Source organism: Pyrgilauda ruficollis, unplaced genomic scaffold, assembly GCF_017590135.1.
Source record: "Pyrgilauda ruficollis isolate IOZ18807 unplaced genomic scaffold, ASM1759013v1 scaffold22, whole genome shotgun sequence".
Classification (NCBI taxonomy): domain Eukaryota; kingdom Metazoa; phylum Chordata; class Aves; order Passeriformes; family Passeridae; genus Pyrgilauda; species Pyrgilauda ruficollis.
Genome location: NW_024521428.1, coordinates 3,604,651 through 3,621,456, shown reverse-complemented (window position 1 = coordinate 3,621,456; position 16,806 = coordinate 3,604,651). Strand labels below are relative to the sequence as shown.

General features: G+C 42.3%; 1 protein-coding gene across 1 annotated transcript in view; it reads left to right on the top strand.

Annotated features, from left to right (window-relative positions):
• Positions 1-16,490: 16,490 nt before the first annotated feature.
• Positions 16,491-16,806, top strand: part of NPAS2 (neuronal PAS domain protein 2) — a 53,717-nt gene continuing 53,401 nt past the window's right edge. The window contains exon 1 of the mRNA XM_041468407.1: positions 16,491-16,522. Coding sequence (XP_041324341.1) covers positions 16,491-16,522 — 32 coding nt within the window. The remainder of the gene's footprint in view (positions 16,523-16,806) is intronic.

The window sequence follows — 16,806 nt, the reverse complement described above, 5'->3', positions numbered from 1 at the left end:
CCCAGAGCTCCACTGTTTCTCAGGATACCCTGAAAATCGTATTTTATCTAAAAGACAACCAGTATAATTACTGTTTCTGAAAGCAAACAAAGAAACTAACCAGCCTTAACATTGCAAAAGGGGAATTGTCTCAAATCACAGAAGAACTCTGAAAATCCATCCACATATTAAGATGGCTAAATATACTGCCATCACTGGCTTAAAACCACATGTTTGAAAATGTTGCCCTGAGCCCACTCAGTACTTGATTTGGAATTAGATGAATGATGAATCCAAAAGAAATGCAACTTTCTCAGGTTAGAGTGTGACTGATGATACCCATCTGCAGTTCAGGGGGGAAGGTGGAAGTTCATTTAGATTGATTTATTAATGTTTTTTCAGAGTCAGTAAGATACTTGATAATTAATGTCACAGAAATATGAGTTCAGCTAAAAACCTTCATAAATTAGAAGTATTTAATTTAATAGCAATTTAGAGGATTTTGCAAAGTGCCAGAGCAAGATAACTGAATTTGCAGAGGAAGCAAGATTGAGAGAATTGTCTCCTGGACTGATGCACGTAATGCATCTTTATAGCCATGTGGGTCAGAATTCAGTAGCAGTTTTACAATCCTTTAGATCAACATTTCCATGAAGAGAGAGAAAATATATCAGGAAAAATATTCTCTCACATTTCACTCCTTGCTCTTTAGCTGCCTAGAAATTTACTGTGTGCTTCACACAGTACGCAGTGAAGTATAGTTTAAGATTTCTCATTATTTCTCAGGAAAATGTCAGTTTGAAAATAGCTTAGAACAAGACAGTGGACTAACTGAAGCACAGCTACAATGGCGTTGCAGTTCTTTCCTGTAAAATATTTCCAAGTTATAAAGACAGAAGAGCAAATCTAAGGAAAGAGAGCCTTTTAATGCATTTCTGTTCCAACTTCCCATGAGTAACAATAGCTTAAACCCTTTTGGATACCCAAGCATTGGCAGTTGAATGCCTGTTTCTCGTGGCCAACGCATCCATCAGGCTTTGGCTGGCACGTGCTTCCAGATATCCAGCACCACCCCAGAAGCAGGGCCTCTGACTCGGGCACTGGATCAGTGCACGGGAGGGGAGTGGGGATGGAGTGTGCTTGGGCAGGAGGAAGAAGCCCAGTGCCATGGTCCCCACAGTGGTTACTCTCGAGAGGAGACGGTCCTGGCCCGGAGTGCCACGGACGGCTGCGGAAGCAGGACAGGGAGAAGCTCTTGCTGCTGGACAGAAAGCCCACAGCTGGGTTCCCAAAATGTACATCTATCAGCTTCCAGAAGCTGGACCAAGATAGCTGTTTTTCAAAAAAAACAGGGCAGTTAGACATAAATGGAGCAGCATTGGAAAGGGTGGGTGGCGCAGAGAGACGTCAATGTGCACTGAAAACATGCTTATTGAATTTTCTGTGCAATTCTCCCATTAATTTAGGCAATATGGAGCATTTAGCTTAGGAAAGGTAGGGTTTACTTTTTTCTGCCCCGTGTCCTTCAGAGGAAGGTGGTTTGAAACAGCAGGGTGATAATTTTCAAGGAAGAGAGCAAAAGGGCTGGGGCTGAGATTTGGATGAGAATGTCCCTGTTTTTCTCATGCTTGTTTGAAAAAGCCCTACTTTGCTTTGGGGGATTTGAGTGACTCCCTGCAACAGATTTTAGGACTGGAACATGTTCAATCATGGTCAGAGAGGATAAAGTGTACTTAATTCTCTGCTCTTTAGGTGGTTTACATTGGCACAGGCTGAAAGATTTAGAGTGCTGAAGTTTACACATTCACAGAGTCTTGCTGTTCAGATTTAACATTATGTACTTTTTTCACTTGGAAGTAGAAAACAATAGGAACCAGCAGAAAAGTTTTCTCAGGATCTTGCCTTTTGAGTATCTGAAGAAGGGAGGCTGAGGAGGGAAAAAAACCATCCACAGATGAGCCATCCACAGAGAACCTAAGATTTTTCTGTTTAAAAGCAAAAGATCCCCAGACCCAAATACCCCTGAAATAGTGTGGTGTAGGATGAAGTACAAATTTTTCTAAGTGAAGTACTGTGACATCAAATTTTATACTACCTTTGGCACAGTTTCTAAAAATTGATATCTTTTTGCAGACATTAAAGTTGCTACAGTTTCAATAACCACGCTTGAGACTGCTTTAAACCTCCCCAGCCAGGAGGAGCAATAGCATTTTTGCAAATAAACTTCCCAGTCCATCCGGTGACAACAACATTTTTCCCTAGGGCCCCCAAAACTGCCTTTGGGACTTTGGGATCTCTCTTTTTTTTTTTGTTTTTTTTTTTTTTTTTTTTTTTTTTTAGAAACAGGACATGGGACTTTCCCTTTTCTCCTCATCTCAACTCACAGCCCTGCAACTTACCTCTCCCAGCTGCTCATGAGACTGTGAGGACCCAATCCGACCCCAATTTCAGCTCCCTGCCAACTGCTTCTCTTTCTTTCCTCTTTCTTCCTCTCCTTGCCCTCCCCCAAACTGAGCTGCCATACACAAGCTTTTTTTGGTGACACTGGGTAAATATGTAAACCAGCAGACCTACGGTGAGCTGCATTGATGCTGAACTACACCTCTACAGCCAGATCAGATAATGTTTCAAGACCTGCAGCCATAGTAGTGGCTACAGAATAGATGGGATGTAAAGTACCTTTTTTTCTGCAGGATATTTAGTCCAATTTTTTAGGTTATCTGCAAAATTCGTGGTGCATTGAGGGTTCAAGTCCTTTTTTTTCATATGTGGTGCTCCAGTAATGACTATGGCAATCTACATAAATAAAATGTCATACAGCTTGAGTTGAGGTCTAGAATTATGTCAAGTTTTACCTCCTCCTAGTTTTTTCCCTGATAATTATGAAAGATAGGAAACTGTGCAACAACTGATGCCCTTCGGGATATGGACACACACTTAGCCTGCCTATATGAATATTTGACACAGATGGCAAATAAAATAGCAAGTCAGCTTGAGATTCTGACAGCAAATTTTGTTGCAAGTGAAAAAGGAAAATGCACATTATGAGTGGAAAGCAGCACCCATAAGAGCCAAAAGATGCTTTCCTCCCAATATCATTTGGCACAGAACAGAAATTATTTTGCAGTTCTAAGTCATGCAGTACATAAGTGCAAGGTGAATCAGCACATCAGTATTTCACTGTGGTTTTCTGACTGTCTCTATTCCTTTTCAAAGTTAATATCTGGCAGAGGCATAATTTGATCTTTTGCTGTGGGGCTTTTAATGACTTCTCTGTTTCTGAACTGCCGCATTTGAGTGAATAAGCTAAAGTCTAAGTGCACTTTACACTCTATGGATTGTATCCTTCATTTAGCCTGTGTTCAAGAGGACATTAGCCTGAGACTTCTTAAAATCTCTGCTCCATTTTTGTCAATAGGGAGAGTTTAATGTACAATATGAAGTAGGAAGGTTTTGGTGTATGAATAAAAAATATTAACAAAAGCCGTTATACTTCTCTCTTGTTCCCACATTTCATCAGTCTAAAGCTGTTTTTATGCTAATCAGTGCTGGATCACTGGAATGCTCCATGGATAAAATATAAAGTTTTTCAAGTTGTTTTACTTGATCCTGAAGAGGATATCTGAATTCTGGAGCCAGATCAGTTTTAATTGATTCTAAATAATCAGATTCCAAACTGACTATATATTGATATTATTTCAGGCTGGCTCTGCACTTAAATTGAACACACAGCTTAAGCTGTAAACTTGTGTTCTTCAGAATCCCCTTTTTCAAGTCACAGATACATAAATGGATGGTTGGGATGGGATTTATTCCCAGAGGACCAAGAGAGAGCAATTCTAGCTGCCTTGCAAGCTCCCCATGCAGCACTGCCACACACTTCATGTAACACAGCCGTGTTGCACCACAAAAATAGAACATCTATCAATTACGGTTGAAGAGGCAAAAACCTCCCTCTAAAATTCAAGACAAAATCCCCCGAGAATGTTGAAGCCAATAGCAGAAAAAGGGACACAAGGTGCAAAAGAACTGACAAATTAGAGAATTTCCCATGTGGGAAGGCAATATCAGCCCTAAAAGCTGGCCTTCCACTGGAGAATGATTAAGCAGAGATTTTTCCTGTTTCTGTACTGGCTTTGGGGTTGTTTCTCCACATCTTATTTTTTATCGTGCTGATCCATAAGAGTCACCACTAATTAAAAACTAAAACCAAGAAATGCTATATGTTTGGTATGTAAAGGTTTGAATTTTCATCTCATAACGTTTTGTTTTTCAAATTACTGTATTCCCAGCAGCACAACAAAAATCATTTGCTTTAATGCAATTGCTAATAATGATGATATCAACACAAACCTCTGTTTGTTCGTATGTTGAGCTCATTGAATAAAGAAGCTTATCATTTATCTGTGTAGAAGCTTTTAATTAGTTTTCTGAATTTACTCCAGAGATTAATGGGCAGATGATATTCAATATATGCTTTATTGTTTTAATTTCTTTATTGAGATATCTGAATTTGTATGCTCTTCCCTCTTTGATCCTTTACTTTTTCTCACTGTTAGATAACTGTAAAATATTTGTCTGCAAACAGACTCATAAACTCCACTAGGCCATTGCATCTGGGAGGTGGTAGGTGGGTCATAACAGGACACAGCAGCAAATTCCACTCTGTCAGGGATTATAAACTTTACTCAGAAAATAGTGTGTCACTGAAAAGTGTCACTTGCTGGCACTTCTCAGGATTTCCAGTAAGATGGGCAGGTACCTTACCCTGCTCACACACAGCACTAATAATTTGTGTATTCAGACATTTCTTCTTTAATTGAGATTTCTTTTGCCCTTTCCCCCAGCTGCCACCTTCTCCCCTGGTCATCCGTTACTGTTGGCCACTGCAGCCTGGCTTCTGCCATCCCTTGGGATCCCACTTGCCCACGGGACTCTTCCAGTACAGCAAAGTCATCCTGTGCAACTTGCTGCTGCCTCCACCTGACAGGTTTCTCTTTCATGCAGTGGGTCACATCCTCTGCTTACCTGGGAGGTGCACATGCTCTTGTTGAAGTCCACATGAGGACCCAGAGCAGATGAAGCTCAACCCCTGGGCTGTTTAGGGAAAAAACTTTGTCCTTTCAATGGAGCAGTAGTGTCACTGACTCCTGATGGCAGCCAGTATTCACAGCCTACTGCCATCCTGGCTTAGCGGCTGTGCTCTCTTGTTGCCAAGAAGGGAAATTGAGCCCAAGCTGCTGAATCCATCTTTGCTTTTCTTAATTTCTTGTGTCTTGGGAGAAGGTGCACCTTCGAAGTGCAGATAAAAGGGAATGGAAACCCGCAGTAAACAGTGCGTCATTTTTCTTAAAAATAGTGCCCTGTGTAAATGTAGAGTTCAACATTATGGTTTTGTTGGCCCAGTAGGAGAGGGATTAAAAATGCATGTTAATGGGATTTAAAAGCAGGAGTTCAGTTATATTAGCTACAAAAATATAATTATCATAATTAAGATTGCAAAGCACTAACGAAGTTCTTTAATAATTACCCTTTTTCCTTAGAGATTCGTTTTGTAAAAGCTGATTTGCATTTTACATCACGCTGGAGAAACTTTATCTTTGTAGAAATGGGAAGCACTGGTAGCATGAAGGGTCTGAGAAAAGCGGTTCTTTGCACATAGCTGGAACATGACTCAATCTGAGACAGGAGGGAGGGACTCAAGGGCATAAATGTTCAAGATGGCACAAAATACAGGTGCAGCCTTGGTCTCGTGCTGTAGCTGAACTCTTGGCAGGTCTATGGACTCAGACAGAAAACTGGGAGTCTGCAGCTAGAGAACATTCCTCCCCAAAGTGTCATGCAATCAGGCAGGTTGAGTGTCTCTATCCTTGCTGTCTTTAGGCTTGGTGATGCCCAGGCAAACCCTGAAGACTCCTGCCTTGCTCTGGTCAAAAATGACCTTTAAACTCCGTAGGTTGTGTCACCTGCAAGGGAGACAGCAAGCAGTACAGAGCAATAACCTGTAGGGTCACAGGCTTGCAGGGTCCCTTCTGAAAAGAAAAGAGACAGAAGTTCTCAAAATTAAATGGCAACAAATTGTCCATTTAAAAATATCTCCCCCAAACAGCTCTTCATGATTCATCTCCCCAGATGATTAAATATTTAGTTCCGCTGACAGGAATATGATAGTTACTATAGAGCAGAAAATTTAGTGCAGTGTGTGAGTTATAAGCAGATGTGTTATCAAGCTGTTAACACAAAAGTCATAGGATTATTGGTGTTGATATCTGTATTTATTTCTGTAATATTGTATAGGGATTTTTTTCCTGTCACCAGCAGATCTAGGCCACAGCTTTGGCTCTTGCATGGGGCAGGGAAGTTGTCTTGTAGGTCTCTGCAGGGACAGTCACATTGTCTCCTCATGCCTCCCACCTCCAGCCCCATCAGTGGCAGAGCAGCTGAGCACCCATGGGTGTCACCATGCTGCCATGCCCATGAGGATGGGAGAGCACTCAGTGCCCGGCTCAAGTCCCAGCCTGCTCCTTGGAGCTTGGCCCTCCAGTTCTTGTTGGTTTGAAGAAGCAAGCAAATCCCACACGGGCAAGGAGAGGGCCAGGACACTGAGAGAGGACAGCCCTTCACCCTAGGTCCTGTTTAATGAAGAGGGAGATGCCACATCAGGATAGGTACCTAAAACTCAAAGGAAATTTGTCTTCATGTTTAGTTTCTGCTTTCCTGGTGAAATCTCCACAGAAACATGCCTGTTATTTCAGCATCTTATGTATGGAGGGAATTATCACAGCTGGTGTAAGTTGTGACAGTTAATTGAATAACACTGTCAAAAATTCAGAATTTATTTCTAGAAGAAGTTTTCTGCTAGTAAAATTATTTCTAGACCCAGAGCCTTTTAAAAGAAGAGTAATTTGGTTATTTGAGAGCCATCTATAAACACTTAACAAACAAAAAAGCAGGGGGAGTAACACTTAACAATCACAGAAGTGGGGGGAGTGGGACCAAATTATGTCAGCTCCTGGACATCTTGCTTTACATTCCAGTGCCAACATAGCTTGTTTAATCATATGGAAAGGGTTAAAATGATCTTGTCAAAACTGTTCCTGCCAGAAAAGAAAGAGAATGACTGATAACAATCCCATTGAAAAATACTCATTTTCTGCTTCATTGGTGTTTCCCAGGTAGTTCATGTCAAACAAAATAAAAATCTTTGCCTTTTTGACGAGTAAATCTTTATAGTATTATACTTGCATATTTTGCATGTATCAGCTGAGCATTTGACCATCAGAAGATCATAGGTCAAATGTTATATTATTCTATTTGTTTAAATATTTGCAGAACATAAACAGATTCTTACAACTATGAATACTTTACAACTGAGACCCTTTTCAAGAGAATATTTCAGAGCTAATAATTGCAGAATATGTTCCACCTCCACATTCTGACCTGGATTTTGCAAAGATACACATACATGAGGGCCTTCTTATAGCAGTATAGAGTTAAGCACATTTTAAAGTCTTTGTACATTCAGGACTTCTGATATTATGAGGATTAAAGTTTTATAAATACCTAAAACAGATTAAGAACATGAGAAGTAGAGAGAGAAGAAAAACAGGTTTTACATTCAGGGGCCATTCCCCTGTTGGGCCTTTTTTCTTCTTTTTTTTTGTTTTTTTTTGTTTGTTTTTTTTTTTTTGTTTTTGTTTTTGTTTTTGTTTTTGTTTTTGTTTTTGTTTTTGTTTTTGTTTTTGTTTTTGTTTTTGTTTTTGTTTTTGTTTTTGTTTTTGTTTTTGTTTTTGTTTTTGTTTTTTTTGTTTTTGGTGTGGTTGTTTGTTTGTTTTTGTTTTTTTCTTTTTGTTGGTTTGGTTCGGTTTTTTTGAGTTTTTTTTGGTAATTCTATCATAAAGTTTCAAATTTTTTTAAATTAACATCTAGAAGTGGCATGACAAACACCTGACATACAATGTCAGGATGTGTATCTGTCTACAAAGCAGGAGAGATGTCAATATAGGGAAGACAGTGCACAAGCTATTTCTAGTACAGAAACCAAAAGCACAATAAAATATATTTCAAAAACATATATATAATATAGCATCTAATTCAAGGGGACTGATTTGCTTAGGATATGTAGCTAGCTCATTAGATCCAGAATGACTGGACAGTTGAGGTTGAAACTGACTTCAGGTTGAAACCTCAGGAGGTTTCCAGTCCAGCCTCCTGCTCAAAGCAGGGCCAGCTCTGAGGTCAGGCCAGGCTGCTCAGGGTTTTGCCCAGTCAGGCCTGCAGGGATAGGGATGGCACAGCCTCTCCAGGCAGTCTGCTCTGTTGTCTGGCTGTCCTCCTGGAGAAAAGTTCCTTCTCTCTTCTTTAAACTTATGCCTGTTATTTTTCACTCCCCCATCCTGCACTACCATGGAGAGTCCAGCACTGGTTCTTCACTGGCCTCTTGTAGGCAATGAGAGGACTCTTAGGTGTCCCCAAACCCATTTCTTGTCCAGACTAAGTCAGTCTGGCTATCCCACCCGCTTCTCATAAGTCAGGGACTCCAGGCACCACCACGGGGGATGCTACTGACCTTCCTCCTATCCTAAAATTTATCTTTTCTGTCCTAGGAAGCCCCAGACCAGTCACATTACCCTAAATGTGATATAACAGGTGCTGAGTGAAGGGACATAAGCCCTTCCCTTCATCAGGCTGCATTCCTGTCCAGGCAGCCCAGGGTCCTGTTGGCCATCCTTGTCACCAAGGCACACCACTGGTTCATGTACAGCATGCTGCTGATGCCTTCCAGAACTCCCAGGGCCTTTCCTGCAGGGCTGCTCTCTGATCAGTCCATCCCCAGACTGTATCAGAGTTCAAGGCTCTTCATTCCTAAGTGTAGGACTTGGCAGTTGGCACCACTGAATTTCATAAGACTCCTTGTTTGTCCTTTCCTTCAGTGTCTCAGTCTCCCCCATGACAACGACCCTGCCTTTGAGCATGAAGCCAGCATGAATGACATCCACTGATCCTCCATCCACAGATCCTGTCATTTCATCATAGCAGGCAGTCGAGTTATTCTTGGTAAATCCACACTGGCTGTTTTTGATCATCTACTTCTCCATATGCCCAACCCTGTGCTTCAACAGAACTCGCTCCATGATTTGCCAGGGTCTAAAATGAGGCTGACTGGCCTGTTGCGCCTTTCTTGAAGGCCGGCATTTGCCTGTTTCCAAACATCAGGGACCTCCCACACCTCTACAACCTCTCAAAATGGGAGATCAGCCTAGTAAAGGACACCAGCAGTCTCCAGCACCCAGTGAGGCAAGTGGTCAGTCCCTGTCAACGTGTACAGTCAACTTCCCCCAGGCTTCCTCAAGTTCCCTGAGTTGATCCTCACCTGTTGCTTTTGCTCCTCCCTGCCCCTGCCTCCAACACAGAGGCTGGGAGACCTTGCTGCTGAAGACTGCCTTAAAGCAGGCATCAGCCTCACCTGTTTTGCTGTAACTAATTCACCCCCTCACACACCTCCAGTACTGCAGCAGTCCTGCACTTCCATTGTTCAACCTTTTACTACTGATGTAGCAGCAGAAGCTCTTCTTGTTGCCCTTGTCATGCCCTGCAGGCGTCACTTGAGGTGAGCTTTGGCTTTCCTGCCACCATCTCTACATACCCAATGAAGTCAATACAGAAAGACAATACCTCTGCCGGGTGATTGACCATCCCTTGCCACTCTGATTTATGTGTAAGCTTTGATGAATATTTGGCTGTACACAAACTAGTAATAGCTAAGCATTTAGCTGTGCCTATGCCTTGTGCCTCAGTTTCCTTGTTGAAATGCACCCACTAACTCCAATACATCAGCCAGGCTTTGCCAAATCCCTGATCCTAGCATTGTCAGGTGTCACCATGCAGGGATGTAGGATCTGAGCCACCTTGTGCGCCCCATGACAAGCCCAGGTGCTTCATCTCCTGGCTCATAGAGAAGGCGACAGGGCTGCCAGCAGACCACTGCAGTCACATCCTCCTCCGTTCCTCACACGCAGCGATGTTACCGAACTGACCTACTTTCCCCATCCGCCCACGGAAGGCTAATCCTGTTTAGCATTGCTGGAAGGGGACGGGCACGCGGAGAAGTGCTCTGAGTTATACAGATGGCAGTCTTTGCTGATTAATGTTAGTTTAATTTGTTTGCCTTTCTGTTTCCAGCCGTGCGAGGGGAGAGCAGAGCAGCGGTTGAACATGGGGATTCACAGCCTGCTCACTGAAGTCTGAATGGCTGGAGTCATTCAGTAGTAATAATAGCAGTGAGGAAGATAATGAGCATGTATGTACTGATGTTCATCAGAGATCCAAACACTGCACAAAACTTTACCTGTTGTTCACAAGCCGGAGATAAAAGATGCCTCTCACCCTGGCCACGCTCCAGCACGGCGTTGCTGACGTCAGCCTCCTCACTCCTGGCTTAAGCTGATGTGAATCACACCGCATCTACAGAGGGGTCACAGGCTGCACACCCCAAAATGCAGCTGGCACCAGGGCAGAGGGGGAAATGGTCTAACACATGGCAATGGATGCAAGGTTTCTGACATGTGGAAAATAATACCCCTTCCCACTAAAATACAGAAATCCTGTAAAGAATAAAACCAGAATATGCTCTGAGCCTTTATTTCTGTTCGTCATAATCTCTTACTACTCAGCTCTATTACCTATAACCATCTTCCTGTCACCCCCAGTTCAGAAGAGGGGAGCATTAATTTCTGTCAAATTCCATTCTTTTTACTGTCCACATGTGGATTGTTTTTAATTTTTGTTTACTTTAAGCCTGTTACCGTCTAAAGATTCATTGTACACATATGTATGAAACGTGAAACAGCCCATAAGGTTCATGAATTCCAGTATTTCCTCTTAAAGTTCTCTTTTCTTTTTTTGAAGTGTCTATCTCTTGTGTAAACAAAATGTAGTAACCTACTGAATGCAGGAAGACCTTGCTATACGCTGTCAGGAAAAAACTCTAAAGCTGGACACTTAAAAATGCTTCTGGATTTTTTCTTTACTCCTAAAAACAGTAATTCCCATAACAATCTCAGCGTAACATGACCCATGGTGACTCCAGACTGCCATTCTCACTAAAAAGCCACATATCTTTCTCAAATAACCATGAATATCATCAGGGAAGGTAATTTTTACTATCTTAAGGTTTCTAAAGGCTAGTCTGATTTTGATAAATCCATTTTTGTTGCTATGGTTAGGAATGTGTCATACTTAATTATGGACTCTAGCATGTTCTTGTAACAGTTCATAGGTTTATATCTGAAAAAAAGAGAATAGAGTGGTACAGTTCAGTTTGATGTGTCTATAAATGTTGATTTGTTTTGATTTCTGTTTGTACAAATCTTTCTGCTTCTGCTGTGTGTTCGCACTGTATCTTTCCTGGTGGGATATCTTGAGTGCTTCATCCACGTAACAGAAACTTGAAACAAGGGGCTTAAAATGGTCAGATGGTCACTGCTTGCTTGTCACTCTGTGACCTTTCGAGCTGCTTCCTGTTTGCTAGTCTTTCTCTTTGCCTTCCAGCAGGGCTTGGAAGGGAAATACTTCACTTGTAAGTGTGATGAATTTCAGAGCTCTGCTTAGCTGAGGGGAAGCAGGTAGAGTTCCTAGCCACAGTGGTGCCCCCCAGGGTGGGCAAATCCCATCTAACCCGTGCTGTGGAACACCCATGGGATGATGCCATTGACCAGCCACAGTGCCCATCAGACCTAGTTCACTGTCCCTGGGCAGGGGATCTGGCAGCAATGCCAGCACAGTGACCAAGCTACACTGTCCCTTGTGCTAGTAGATGCCTAGGAACTGTGCCCCTGGATCATGCCTAGAACCTCTCTACCCTCTTTTGGTGCCTTCTTCATATGTATTGGATCCTACTCACTAAGCACAGGATGCCATGCATGGCTGGATCTGGCCTTTGAATCCTGAGCCCCACCAAACTACTCATGTGCCTCCTGTATAACACTGACCTCCTTGCTACCAGCCATTTCCTCCCTTCAGGAGGGGATGAGAGAGCGGATAGCCTGTTGAGGCAGAACAGAAGCAATGCTGAGCAGAGATGGGTCCTGGAGGCTGAGCAATGTGTCTAGAAGGATTGGGAGCATACCTACCCTGTTGTTCTGTTTCTTCCTCCTTCACAAAGGCAGCAGTTGTTGGGAAGGGTCTTCCCAGAAGGTCAGAGGATAGTTGAAGGTGTTTCATCCCAGCATCCCAGTTTTCCATACAAGCCTTGCCCATCCCCTGTCTTTGAGAGGATTGTTCTCCAAGTGCAATATCATCATCTTTAATTAGGATTGTTTGTATTGTACCAGCATCCCACATGGTCGGAGGGTGAGGTCTGAGGTGTAAGGCTCAGGTATGTCTGCAGTGGGTGGGAGCATTCCTCTCCCCTCCCTCTCAGGGCTGACCATACCTGTACAGGAAAAGTGGTGGAATGCCCAGGCAAACCTGTGGGGTGATGGAGGCAACCACCCCACCTTGCTAGAGAGGGAAGAGGAGGAAAAGTCTAGTCTTTTCCTTGAGCTGCCAAACATAAGGGCCAGGGAAGCACAAAAACTGTGATTTCTCACAAAGGTTCCCCAGGCACATCTCACGACCTCTGAAAGAAATTTACATCTCTGATTTAATTCAGCTGAATTAAATGAATATGATTAAAAATTTTTGATAAATATCAGGCTGATTTGTAAGAACTATTAGCTGGCCTTGTGGCAACTTAGTGGGAAATCAACAACTGATTACCTACATTTGAGTGTCTACAGTATATCCTTATGAGCAGTAGGGCAGGAAGGAGTGAAACCAACCTCACCAGCCCAGAAAAATAGAAGCTTAGCTCAATAAAAAACATGTTTCTAGCACAGGATAAGGTGATCAGCGCCAGATGATTTTTTATAGTGCAAGCTCTATGTCCAGTGGGAATAGACTGTATCAAAATAAACATGTGCAACCTTTCTTCCGGAGAGTCCCTGGAGCGAGCTGGCACTCTGCCTGAATTACTTCTTTCCCAAGCAACTATTCATTGTATGAATGAATGTGGGGGGGATGTTTGTGCTATAATTCTCCATCTGATAACTAAGCCAGGGGTACATGGTTAACAGCTTTAGCCAGTCTTTTGTTTCCAAAATGCCATTCTTCCCTACTTGTGGATATGTGTCTTTCTGTGTGTTTGTATGAGTTCCTCCCTGATGGGAGTACGTGAGCTTTCTCCTTCTTGTTCCAAGTAGTTCCCATCTTTTTGAGTGATAGTCTTCACTCCTTGATGATAATGATGATACTAATGAAGCTCCAAATGTAACTGTCACTGTTAAATACTCTGCCAGCAGGAGTTACATCATGTGGTGTTCTTACCTATAGGTTTCCAAATTCCCTTTCTTATTGTGAAAGGATTCTTCACAGTTTGAGAAATACTTGTGCCACTTGTTTTTTTATGTCACTTCTTTGCAGGGGAACCGTGGCACAGAGCCTTGGTATTTACTGACTGCCTTCATCATTGCAATGAGTCAGAATTTTCTCCTAAATCAAGAAACAATAGGTTTCCAGTTTGCAGCTTGGGACCTTCGCAGTTGAGGGATTGGGAGAATAACATAAAGCAAGCAGGTTGCACTAAGCGCATACGTAAGCTCCTTGACATGGGTTTCTCCATCAAGGTGTAAGGCAGCATCTGGTGGGGCTCTGGAGGGGGATGGTAATACTAGTTTGCAGCAGTTGTATACTGTGATGTGTATATTTTATTGAGAACAGTTTTAATTTCATATGGTACATATGTACTAGCAAACCCTGTTAGCGATGCTTATGATGCTCTAGAGATTTTGCCATGTGAGCAAACAGAAGCAAAATGACAATTAGATATTGTCTCATGCTAACAACAGCACAGCAGGTCCAGAATTTCATGTCAGTCAGTGAGAAACCTTGTTTACTGGAAGCTTGCCATGAATTGCTTTGCAGATCTAGCCAAATCCTTGGCAGAACAGACCGGTTCGATCTGTTGCTCCCTCTCAAGAGCAGAGGCTTCCTGGCAGTGTAATTTCTTCTTGATGGTTTATGGGGTACAGCTGTAGGAAGCCCCTTTCCATTAGGTGCATTGTGCTTCTCCAAAAGAGCCAGGGCTGAGCAGCACCAATACTGACTGCCTCATCTGCCTCCATCCTTCCTCACAGCCACTCAGCACAACGTGTTCCTGCTTTCTATTGGGAATCTGTAGCCAGAGGAAGACCTTTAGGGATTCAGGGAGAGCGACTTCTGCTGCTGATACTGCCCCATTTTGGTTGTCATACCCTAGATTCAACAAGTGTGCATGCAACAGAACATTTTGTGCTGTGCTGTGCTGTGCTGTGCTGTGAGGGTGGTGAGACACTGGAACAGGCTGCCCAGGGAGGTTGTGGATGTCCCAACCCTGGTAGTGTTCAAGGCAAGGTTGGAAAAGGCCTTGAGCAACCTGGTCTAGTGCAAGGTGTTCTCCCACCATTGGGACTAGATGATATTTATGGTCCCTTCATACCCCCTAACATGCTATGATTCTATGATTGTGAGCAAAGATTTAGCCAAGAAACACTGCAAAATCCTGAATGCTAATCCTGCCATTTAAACTATGCCCTCTGTAGCAATAAGTGAGCAAATAACAACAAAACACACTGAATATTTCACTACATTTTAGCCTGAATTATTTGAAAGCACAGTGGTTGGGATAACAGTTTCATTTTGGGACTAAGCAAATAAGCTTTACATCTAAAATAGATGTAAAACACTGGTTAATAGAATTTTGCTGGCCTCAAAATATACATTTTCCTAGTCCAAAATATGGATTATGATATGGCTGACTTGCAAGTCAAAAATCATGGCTGACTGTGGCTGTTTTGCAAGTAAAAACAAATATCTGAAAAAAAATATTTAAAACTATATGGTATTATTTGTTATGTTTTTCTGTACACGGGAATTCAGCAATTTAAATTCATCAGTTATGACTGAAAAAACTAGTCCCTTGGCCTTCATATTTCCTGTTTATCCTTCATCAAAGAGCTGAGTGCCATTAAGTAGTAGCTTTACTTTCCAATCGATGACCAGTGGATCTAATTCCTCATAACTCATTTGATAAAAAGTTATGGGGTAGTTTTGTGTTCTAAGCTAACTGTTGAGTAATGACCAGGTAGAACGTTGCTGTATGAGAACTAGTAACAAAAGCACTGTTTTTACTATCATTGCATTTTCACTTTGGTTTTTTCATAAAATGTTCTTTAAACAGGCAAATTTAAGTGTGACTCATATGTGAAAAATAACATGGGCTTAAATAAAGCCTAGCAATTAACTTCCTTCCTTCTCCCTTCCAATTTTATTCATGTCTTACATGTTGAGGACTCATTAAATGAAAAACATTGATTGCTGAAAAAGAGTATTATCATTGCCTGTCACTATGCCACTGCTTTGAAAATGAGGCTTTGACAATATCCAGTGGCATTGTGCTGCTGTTTCAGAAAATATTTGTGTGGGATGCAGCAGCACATGGATTTTGTACCCCAAAGGGGTGCCAGATGCCATGAGAGGTGCAGTAGCACAGGGCTTCCTTCTTGGGCTGAAGTGGTTACAGATCAAGCATCACTGTCTCATAATGTCACGGAGCAAAGGAGGGTGGGCAGTGAGCTAGTGACAAGTTTTTCTGAGGAGCTCAGCCTTCAGCTGGGCTGCTTTTGTATTTTTCCCTTGGCCTTGCCTACACAAATTTATTTAATTTACCCAGTTTACCCTTTTTTCCTTATGGCTCACACTGCTGGAGCATTTGAACTACAAAGCTGAGGTCACAACATTTTGGTGAAGATTAGCAAAAAGAGTGATGGGGATGGGACAGTCCCTATGCTGTGTGCCAGCATAGCTGGGCAGGTGGTCTGACTGGGCTGAAAGAGGGTTTTTTAGTATGGTTTAGGCAGTGGGATTTATAAGGACACTTAGAATTTGAGGTGTAATTCAGTAGAGTTATTACCATCTCGTTTGGCTTTGGGTCAAGATCCACAGAGGAGGATGAAGAGCTTCCCAGTAGGAAGAGCAGAGAGGTCAAAGGCATCAGTGATGCTGGCTCTTGCACTGAAGATGGTTTTGGTAGGAACACGGGGGCAATGAAAATGCTTTTCAGCTTGAGCAGACCCCAGGCTCATCCAGACTACAAGTTTGCAAAGAGTAACCACCACACAAAAAAGTCCCCAAGAAATGGCTGTTTTTGTACTGTTCTGATGCACCACGTGGTGCCTGGGAACCTTGATCCCTGGCTAGAGACCCTAAGGCTAGCATAGTGCTCAGGAATAACATTACCCACAATGGATATTTCCTAAAATCAAGGACTGTGGCATAGAGCACTGCTGACACATTTATCTGACCTGAATATCATAGCTGTGTTATGAAATTGAAATAGAGTGACTGTGAGATTAACCTGCAAATAGAGCTAAAATAATGACAATTCATACTGATTCTTGCATTCCTTCAACAGAAAAAACTGCTTAGACAATCTAATGGATGAAGATGAGAAAGACAGGGCAAAGAGGTGAGTGTCTTTTCTTTTATAATTCTCTGTGATGAGCTTGATGTTTGTTGCTGCAGAAGCTGTTTTATCCATAATCAATTAATCAAAGAGCAAGAGACTAAAATACAGTCAAACACAATTTGAAAAACTGCCATCTCACAGTCTCCTACTCCTGGCTGCACTGTAAGAAGAAAATAACCTAGCAGTGTTTCCTGTGGAAAATGTTAAAAAAGCCAAGGGCATTGATCATTTTCTTCACATGACTGCAGAACATCAGAAGTGAAGCACCAACAACATTCTTCTGC